Source organism: Necator americanus, chromosome V (assembly GCF_031761385.1).
Source record: "Necator americanus strain Aroian chromosome V, whole genome shotgun sequence".
NCBI lineage: Eukaryota > Metazoa > Nematoda > Chromadorea > Rhabditida > Ancylostomatidae > Necator > Necator americanus.
Window position 1 is genome coordinate 6,791,702 of NC_087375.1, and position 10,687 is coordinate 6,802,388.

The following is a 10,687-nucleotide window of genomic DNA, read 5'->3' on the forward strand; positions in this document are numbered from 1 at the left end:
AACCCGTTCATGAAGTTCAGAAATAGAATCGGATACAGAATTTGTCGGATTTATGAGAGAAAATAACAAAAATAAAATGGGTTTTTGAAGCCCTTCCTAGACTCACTTATGACTAAGTTCAGAAAAAAAAATCTATCTGTTGTATGCTACAGATCCGGGTCCACAGTACCTGGATAAACATTTGCGAGTCTTTCAAAAATCATTTCTCAGCAACCTATATTTTAATTCGATATTGTTGAAATCCAGAATGAAATGGGTTTCTGAAGCCTTTTTTAGACTCATTTGTGATTGAGTTCAATTCTCATTGTAGGACTGTTTTCACACAAATTGGAGATAATTGAAAATATTATGTGGTGATGACTAGACAACAATATTGTACTGTAATTCCGCAAAAATGCACTGAACGTTTCCAGTATTTACTATGTGGGACTTTTTTTTCTGTCATATGTGTCATAATCTTACTCTTATTTCAGTGCTAATCTTTTTCAAATTGATTTCAATTGTAACTACAGAAAAAAATATCTATAAACCTTCAGATTAAACTTCTTCGGGAGATATGATACAACATTTTTAGGAGGAAAAAAACTCGTGATAATTTTCATTGGCTGGCAAGTGGAATAAGTAGAATGTGAGCTTCGGAGTCAATTGAATAGTGATTCTATGCTAGAAAACTTCACCTGAAAGATCAGTGATTAGCAAAAAAATAATGTAATAGAACTAAACTCATATTTTTCTAGGAAAATTACCCTGTACAAGCCCACTCACTTTACTTCACTTTTGCCACTCACTTTTGCCCTAAGTTTTACGATACTTTTCGATAAAATTCAATTTTGATTAATGGATTCAAAATGGGTCTCGTTCGACCTTGTATTATTACTGTCATATACTGCTACCCATTGTGACAGACAATCGAATAAAAGTTAGGGATTTTCACAAGAGTTACGGACTTCTATAAGAGTTAGGGAGTTCCCTTGTATTCACTACACAAGAATGCTTCCAAATAAATACAATGAATAATGCACAAATGTAGACTCTTCACTTAAAATTGGTAGAATTTGAAACCGAGTACTGGGAGTGGAACATCGTTCAAACTTTCCAGAAAAAAAAACCGGAAAATTTTGATTCTTAATGAAAACTCTCGTATGCAACCGAAAACAAAACAAAACAGAAGAAAATCCCACGAGTTGCTTATGTACAATTAAACTCAAGAAAAACTATAAAAATCCCAGCTTTGAACCACTCTTCTACTACTTGGGGTTTTTTGGCCCAGGTGAAAGAACCTGGGCCAAAAAAAAGTTTTATTTCATTGTTATTGCTTCATTTAATTCTCCACTAATTACTTTTTTCACTACAGTTTCTTTTTTCAAATTTGCGCAAAAAAAAACTGGAAAATGCTATTATTTAGTCCTTCTCAAAGCGTAGGATGGCGTTTCACCCTCTTGACACCCTCATTTAATCCGACTTATAACTAATCCTCGAGTCTCAAGTTGAGGCTGAATTAAACGTAGACGTGTGGAACAAGGTCTTCATCATGTGATCATTGTCGCTGATGTGCTAGGATTTCAGCAGAAGCCCAAGAAATCATCCGCTTAGGATTAAAAGGATATTTATATCCAGGTCATTGGAACCGCATGCGGCTTAGCTCGACACAAACTTGCACAAAGCGTCAGAGTTTTCACTTGCTTTTTATTGTCACTTTTCTCTGAAGAAAAATCTTGAATGAGTTTTGTAGAAGCCTTTTGACGAAGACACAAAAAAACCCAATTTTCCTCACGAAAATTACATAAAATTATAGATAGAAAATTTTGAAACTCAGATCTGGATGAAAATTATAGATCAAAGCTTAGAAGTTTGAAAATTGAATTCAAATTTTGTTCACCTTTCCTGACTATAGAAATGAAGAGAACTGATGCTGTTTCATTCCTTGCGCGGTCAACTTTATGCGATTTATACTAGATGTATATTAAAGTAGTGAAGTAGCTTACGAATAAATAGGAAAAAAACATCCTGGAATGTAGTACACACTTCAGATATTTCATTTAATCATCCCTTACTGATTTCCGCCCGGACAAAAAAAAAAATAAAATTCTTGAAAAATACTGCTGATACTTTCGTAATAACAACAACTAATTGCCTGTGAATCTGTTTGTTCTTAACTTCGCGTTGGGTTAGTTTCTACACCGCATAAAGTGCCGCTTAATAGTTCCATCTAAATAGCAATACTATGCGAGAACTGGCCCCCATATTTGCTGCATGTTGCAAAAGCGAATCTACACAAGTTTTTAACCTATATTAGGATTCTCTGCGATATATTCTCTCTTCGTCATATTTTTCAATTTCAAACCTCATCTCTTTTTAAGTATTTTTATTCTTCTCAGAATGCTATTTTAAATTGTTTTCCACATTTTACTACACTAAGTGAGAAAAACTTTTGATTCTCATGAGTTTGAGTCACTCGAAAATTCTCTATGTTTAGCTTTTGTGTGATTCCAGAAATTAAAGCCTGTGGAATCTCATCTAAGGGAAGAGAACTCATTCGCCTCCTTAGTTCTATTTGTTATTTTAATAACGTATAAGCGGACATAGTATTTGTCATCACAACTGCTGCCAAAATTACTTAATTCTAATTTTACATTCGACACCTCTACTCAGTTGGTGTACTCATAGCACAAGTAGTCTTTTATGTTGGTGAATTTGTAAAACGAGTCAGCACGAATGGACAATGGAGCAAATAAAAGGATTAAAATGCTATATTTTAGCCTAAAACATAAGTACAAGTATGGTGGATGGGGACGAGTACTAGGTAAGAGGTTCGCCTGCAGTTGAATGGTCGATTATCTAAAACCGCCCTAGCACCGCCATAGCCATAACCAAACATTTCATCCCCACGGTATGGTTAAAATGGTACCAACTTGTCTGGAAAGATAAAAACACTGGCTTTACACATTGGCTAGCACCTGCATATCATTGCAAGGCTGCACACGTCTCATATACCTCAAACGATTCTGAACGGAAGTCGAAGGCGAGGGCGCATCCCAAACAGATTGATCAACGTCGTGTAATTTGTCCTATTTTCCTTAAGGATCCGCAACTATAGTCGTGTCAGAATTATGCTCGGTACGTTTGCGTAGGTTGCTGGACTCGAAGCAACGCGGTGAAGCCAGCGATTGGGATTCAGATGAGACCATCGCGAACTGCAGCGATAAGTAGTGCTAAGAAGAGTCCCCTTTCTATCTTAACCGCTATCGTTCCGCCGCAGCACTTCAAGTGCAGCCGCACACAATTACGCAATTGCACCGAGCTTCAGATCGTATTGACCCCTTTATGATTAGACTTGCACCAAGTTCTTTACGCCTTTAGGTACAAGTTTGCAGTGCAACTGGATGACATGCGGAACAATACATGCTTCCTGCTATAACTCAGAAGGCAATTACGAGCGTAACTCACTTAAAGACATCACCCCACGAATCTGAGGTGGTACTGACTTCAGGTGGTGTATTTGTATACGGGATCGTAGATTATGGAGAAAAGCGATAGCGAAAGCGAAAAGATTCCGCCTATTTCTTCCTAATTGCTGTAAAAAACGGCCCAAAAGATGCTGCTTTGAGCGTTCCGACGCGATATTTTCTATAACGAGTTCGATTGGAGCGCGCCAGCCTTGTTCACGCGCCCCATCTTCCGGGCCGTTTTTTACGGCAATCAGAAAGAAATGGACGGAATCACCCCCTCCTCCCCCTTCTGTCCATCATCTACGACCCCATAAAGGCATTGCCCCACTGATAGGAAAACAAGAAGGAAGAAAAGCTCCGAGGAACTCATCACAGTCATCACTCAATCGATTATTTGCGTATCGATTGACAGACGCAGAGAAGTAAGGCGTTAATGCCCGTCTCCGCCGTGGAGTAAGGCGTTATCTAGACAACAAATGTGTGACGCTGACCTGACATATCTGTAGTTCCTCGTAGACTCTATAAAGCAAGGATAAAATAATTTTTTACACATATTACTACGTGTTTGTTGTACATTTTCAGATCGTGTTCAAAGTGTTCCGCTTCGAAACTCTAGAAGTAAAATCCAAAATATTTAAGGATTTAAAACGAACTGGAAAGTCAACTTCCTGGTATCAACTTCCTGATATTCAGGAAGGATATAACAACGTAAAATTTTAGTTGAAGCGAAAAAAAATTGTATACGTGATTCAGGAAGAAGGCGAATCCTCATGTGTTACGGCATCGTTTAGAGTGACTAGCAATTGAAGAAAAGTGCTTCTATGTAATGATGTTGTCCACTGTTGAAAATTTTTTTATTATTCTTCTTATTGGAAGCATAGTGTCGCAAACATACGAAAAGCGCTTTTATTTCTTCTTCTCTGAGATTCTCTGAATCGTGTAAAAATCTTTGGTTACTATAGATCTATCAATTGAAATCCTTGATTTTCTGCAATAGAATATTTTTCTGTAACCGTTTTCCTTTCGAAAATTGCAAAATTTCTATTTTCTATTCTGAACATACTTCTCGTAATAAGATGTCATAGTGCAAGTTTAACTTGCTTAGCTGACGCAGAATAATTTATGCTAAGGACAATGCACACTTTTTCCTAAGGTTTCCATCAAAACAGCAACTCTCTGTTGCTTTGCAAGAGTATTTATCGGATTTTATTTTTCAATCAATCGGTGATGCTGAAATCAATTATGGCTCTACTAACGGACACTAACACCGCCTGAGGGTTTATTGGAACTGCTTGTGATCAATCAAATAAAATGGTCCTCAACAGTGTTTTCTTGTTCATAAAAACCACACCATTCTATACTTACTTACTAATTACTAAGTAATTACCTTGAAGGAAGCATATGAGAAAATATGATGATGTCTCACAAGATATACATATTCTGCATTGGTTTTCGAAAAAGAGGGGACAATATGTATTCGCTCTTCTTGATAATGTGTGGCATCTTTTCTCGGAATTCCACTTCAAAATTGTTGAAGATTTGAATTTTCTGCAACCACGGATAACTAAAGATCAATTATTTGTTAATTACATTGATTAAATAAATGCCTATCTCTACCACTAAAATTTAAATAATGACACATATTAATACGTATTAAATTAAATTAATTCAATACTTGAATTCTTGTTTCCAACTATTTAAATAAATAAATAAATGTATATAATTTTTCTTATCGATTCTCGAAGACTACACGAATTTTTTGTCATCGCGAAAAATTCATGTTGCTAATTGTTCCTTTCCGACGTATCGCGACGTGCGTTCCTAGAATATTTTCTAAATGTTACTGGTTCCATATAAGGACTACGGAGCTACAGAATCTGCAAAAACCATCACCGTGTTAGGAGGATTAGATAGTACTGCAATTTGACGTAGAGTCTTTCCTCTTTCAATGATCATCCCGTAGACGAAATAGAAGGATTTCTGTTAATCCAAGGCAAAATTTTGTGAGGCTCCGCCCATAAACTGGGATGTTCGGCTATCTTATGAGAAATGTATCTATATCGTTATCAGATAGCCGAAATCCTCAAAGTACTATTTTGAAGGTTCTTTTTCACTAAGCGTTTCGTGAACTGTCAGTGCACAGATCATTATTTGAAAAAAATTGGAACTATTATGTTGGTGAATAACTTATTTCGTCTATTTCCAAGACGATCTAATATTAAAACAATTGGTTTCTGATGGAAAGCGGTATGTCTTTCTATACAGTTAAAAGCATCACCCCACGAATCTGAGGTGGACGGATTTTAGGTGGACTATTCTGTATACGAGATAGTAGATTATGGAGAGGAGGTGATTCCGTCCGTTTCTTCCTAATTGCCGTAAAAAACGGTCCGGAAGATGCGGCGTGTGCAGACGGCTGGCGCGCTCCAGTCGAACTTCTTGTAGAAAATAGTGCGCCAGAACGCCCAAAGCGGTATCTTTCGGGACGTTTTTACGGCAATTAGGAAGAAATGGACGGAATCACCCCGCTTTCCATAATCTAATATCCCGCATACGAATACTCCACCTGAAATCCGTACCACCTCAGATTCGTGGAGTGATGCCTTTAAGCATGGATTTAGCACTTTAAAACGAGCTTTTCTTTTATGGTGCTTCAAAAATAAAGGAAATTTAAAGGCAGCATACCACGAATCTGGCGTGGTGAAGGAATCTGTGGGAAAAGGTTAGGATGCGGTTGTAGATTGCGGGATTCGGGAGTGGTTCCGTTCACTTCTCTCTAATCGTTGTAAAAAAAAGGTGTGGAAGACGACATTTTTGTGACAATCTCAGTTCCACCTTCATAAATGCCCCGCATGCAGGTGCGAGCGGTCGAAGATCAGTGATTTCTTCTCACAGGCCTACTAAGGTAAAACTGGTAGGTAAATAATAGACTGCTGAGAGAAAACATGTACATAGATGGACGATCTAACGTCCTTCGTAGGAACCAAGTGGTTCCGCGCTTTTTTGTGAGGATTACGTTGCGGAACCACCTCGGATCCCGCAATCGACGACCTTATCTCTCTCTTTTTTCGCAGATTCCCTTACCACGTCAGATTCGTGGTACGCTGCCTTTAAAGGAAATTGCCAGGACCATAAATCGAAAAAAATTGAACACCTCTGACAAGTGTTTCTCTATCGTTGTGACGCGAGCATTAGTGCGGCTCAGGTTCAGATTTTATAAACGCTTTTCCACAGTCCTCGTGTAGGTTTCTTGAATAAAGAGGCACATGTCGATGGCATTCCTTTTTGTCGTCTTCTACTTCTGCCATTTCTGTCCAAATTGTCCAATTTGTTAATGCACCATGAAATGGAAAAGCAACAAATCGAGGTTTTACGATGACATATTGTTTTCGATAGAAAGCCTACTTTAATGTGAGATTTCAAAATACATAGAAATAAACTTATAGTTGGAATGTTCTGTTCTCGAACTCGTTAGTAGTAGCGCAAATCGTTAGGGAATTTTCACCTAACAATCTTATTATTTCATTATCTCATTAGTTCCACTCTTTTAAATAAGGCAACACAATTCACTCGATTCTATAAGGCTCGTCAACATTAATTATTCACTTACATGGGTAGGCGTAAATTAACGTCACTGTTAATTTCAGAAAATCATATATGACGACGGTAATCGGCTACGTTCGCTCTCTTGTATTCTTCCTGTTGATCGGTCTTTCCCTGGCATTGCCATTGTTATGGTTGGACGTCGAAGGAGGAGATGATCAACAATATCAAGTACAGATGAGCTATATTTTTAAAAATTTCCAATATAATTCGAATTTCTAGAAAAGAAAAATTTGTGTGAGTTTCGTCTGCTGCAAGTCATCCTCACAAAAGGCGAGGAATAACATTAAAATTTTCTATAACATTTTACTTCAACATGACTATGTTCAAACTTTTGATAGCTAAATCGTCATCCATTAAGCTGAAGATTTTCCTCAAGAGCCTTCAGTCCTCAGTTTAACGTAGAAATAAGTCCTACCAGGCGGAACTAATTCACCTTTTTTGGCGGTGACTCTGTTTTATGTGGAGCTCGAATTTGACATTGAAGCCCTTTTATTTCACGAATTCAAGCCTAATACTGGTATTACTTTATTTCACCTTCATTACTAAACGTCATTATAACCTCATCTGGTAGATATAACAAGCAATTACTAAACTGCGGTGCTTATTCAAACGTGTGATATTGATGACAAAAAATGGCTCGGTTTGAATCGAGATTTAGACTGATGTCTCTAAATTTCAACTTCTCGAGCACTGGAATCATTCGACCCTCGAAGATACTACAAATACTGTCTATGATCATCTACTATAATAAAGAACTGCCTATGTGTTCGGTCTGTGCTAATTCTTGGGAACATTCATTTCGAGAGGTTATAGCTGTTCCACGTGGTCAAACTGATGCGCAAAAACCCGAAGGTATGGGAAAGTTGCTCTCACAGCGTCAAATTGATGTGTCGGCACCGGAAAGCTGTGGGACGGATCCCAAGGCGTTAGATTGGTGTCCAGGAAACCAAAGCTAAAAAGCGCGGGAACGAATTGAAGTAACCTGTCAGCTTCTAAGCAGTGTTCCGACATCACAAAGCACTAAAATGGATGCTACGGCGGTACGTTGGGACACCAACCGCAAAAAGCATAGAGACCAGGTGAAGATGAGGTCAAATTTGGGTCTCGAACCTAGACAACGCTGGAACGGTGATTTGTGTTTGACAGCGCCGAAGTGATATTCTAAACCTAAAAAAAACTAAAATGGGATAGAACGGATTTAAGTTATTTGATGTGGGCCATCATGTTGACGTCATTTTATGCTAGCACGTCATTCTACGTTAATTGTTCAAAAACGAACACGACAACTTCGACCAATACATTGAATGATGTTTCCAAATTAAGGCGTCATCAAGGGAATACAGCTGTGACATCAAGTTCTAATACTTTTTTTAAATATAGTACTGACACTTTTACCAAGAAGACTGCAAAATCTTTCGTCCGTGTTTACATTCGTAAAAGCTGCGGGAGTAGCGCAGTCAGTGAGAGATTCGGCTGCGACTGCACGAATGATGGTTTGGAACGACTCTAGTACCAACAAGCCTTTCATCTATACAGAGTCGATAAATTGGTACTTGGCTTGTCTGGAAAGATAAAAGCAATGATCGGACACATCGTCTAACCCCGAAGGTCATTGTATATGTTGCACGCGCGTTCATAGATCTCAAACGATTCTGGACCGAAGTACAACGCGTAGGTGCATCCCCATTGGGATTAATCGAGGCGGTACACTCCTTTGTCATTCATTCTTCAAAAGCAAAAAAAAAGCGAAGAGCAGTCCTGTTAAATAGTAACGAAAATAGTACCGGTTCTGTGGCAGAAATTTAAAGGTGACGCATTTTTGGTGAGCATTGGATGGTCCCACTACTACCGATAAGATGCAGTTGGACACAATCAGTTGACGAATATCGACTGAGCAAATAGCTAACTGCAAAAGGACGAGTTTGCAGCTGGTCGGTGATGAGGGGCGATGGGAAAGGAAGCTATGAATGCGTCGATCTTTCTGCGATTCCATACTCGATTATCTAAAGATTGCTGTCTGCATGACTCACTTTTCGTCTCAATGACGATTCTTCGTCTTGCGCCCGCGATTTACTGGCGGTAGTGGAACTCGCCAGAGAATCTGAAGGCAACTTCGACGTCGGCCAGATGTTCGGACTGGTATAACAAAGTGGGTGTCTGGGTGAATTGTGTGTGTTAACAACTAAGAGTAGTCATATCTAGCTCTCTGCCTTTAACTCGATTGGGATCAAACCTTGTCCAGAGATACTTTATGATAGAGAATGTATGAAGTAACTATCTGTTTAATGATTGTATCATTTTATGTAAGAAGCCGGCTTCAGAGCAGCTACGGGCGCTCCTACCTGCTTGCGTTGCTACGCGACCATTTCATTTGAATCAGATCTTAGACATCTTCAGTAGTAGGTTGTCCCATAAGCTTCTCTCCTATTTTTTTTGATCTTTTTTTTTATTCAACAGGGGGTTGTAGCACCATTGGTAGAAGTCCAGGCTGTGGCTGCATGGTCGATCGATGGTTCGGAACCGTACTAGTTCCAACCAAGCCTTTCATCCCTATGATGTCGATAAATTGGTACCTGACTTGTCTAGGAGGATAGAAACACTGACTTGATATATCGGCTGGCCCGCATTTCATTGTATGGGCAAACACGAGTTTAAAATTCTGGAATCCGTAACCGATAGCTTCTTGCGGAGAGGAATTATGTTAGCATGTCTCCAAGAGTCAGGTTTCGTTAGTCCGATTAGATTTTCTTCATATCACGAATCCCAGGAGTAAGAAATTTCAGCATTTCTATGCTAATTCCATCGTCTCCGCCAGATTCTCCATTCTTTTTTTTGGATACAGTCAGAACCCGACTCGGTCGCTGTTTCTTCGCCGACCTCGGTGTCTTTGAGCGTGCTCAAGTTCAGAGACTTGCGGTGCTTATCGCTTCAGCTAGGCATTGAAACAATATTACGGGGAAAAGAATACAAAATATCAAAGTAAATATTGTGGAACCAAAGAAAAAACAAGAAAATAGCCGTCGCAACATTTTTAGTGTAATTATTTGTATTAAATTCTAAGGCAAAATTCTTATTTCCAGCAATGGCGAGGAATTGGCCCTCTTACAATGGTGAAACGAAACATTGCAATCGGACGAGGAGACGGGTTGAGACCGGGCAAGTAGTTAGCTGCACAAAACGATACCAGTGTCTTAAACGGTGTTGTTTGATAAAAGATAAATAAACGCGAAGAACGTGAGTAACGTTACATCTCAACTACAATACTCCTTGTTTTTTTTAACATTTTCACTGTGTAATAATGTAATGTAGTACTGTAATATGTGTAATAGCTGCGTATTTCATCAGTAAACCAGTCCGACTTGAACATGGAAATAATCACTACGTTTCTTCGATGTTTATTTCTCAAGTAGTTTGCATATCTTGAATAACTAGAACATGAAGGACGGGAACAAAAGAAATTGAATGGAAGAAGAAAAATCTGTCACTAGCTTTTCCTGATCTCTAGAACGCTTTGTCAGCCAAATGGTCAAGTGTTCAATCCTTTCCGGCAACTTGTTTTTTTACGAGAACATTTCTCATAGCATAAGCGTTGCTTTTACTCCTAGCTTGCGTCGCCAAGCAGCAGGTTACTC

General features: G+C 38.7%; 1 protein-coding gene across 2 annotated transcripts; it reads left to right on the forward strand.

Moving 5' to 3' along the window:
* Window positions 1–2,715: 2,715 nt before the first annotated feature.
* RB195_013146 (uncharacterized protein) lies at window positions 2,716–10,219 on the forward strand (the record flags this gene model as incomplete). Of its 2 annotated transcripts, XM_064202834.1 has the most annotated exons (4): window positions 2,716–2,803; window positions 3,083–3,206; window positions 7,097–7,223; window positions 10,136–10,219. In XM_064202834.1, the coding sequence occupies 4 exons, from the start codon at window positions 2,716–2,718 to the stop codon at window positions 10,217–10,219; spliced, it is 423 nt and encodes a 140-aa protein (XP_064058715.1). The 2 variants fall into 2 exon arrangements, with proteins under 2 accessions (XP_064058715.1, XP_013296239.2); XM_013440785.2 differs by lacking the exons at window positions 2,716–2,803; window positions 3,083–3,206 and having other exon boundaries at window positions 7,107–7,223.
* Window positions 10,220–10,687: the final 468 nt, after the last annotated feature.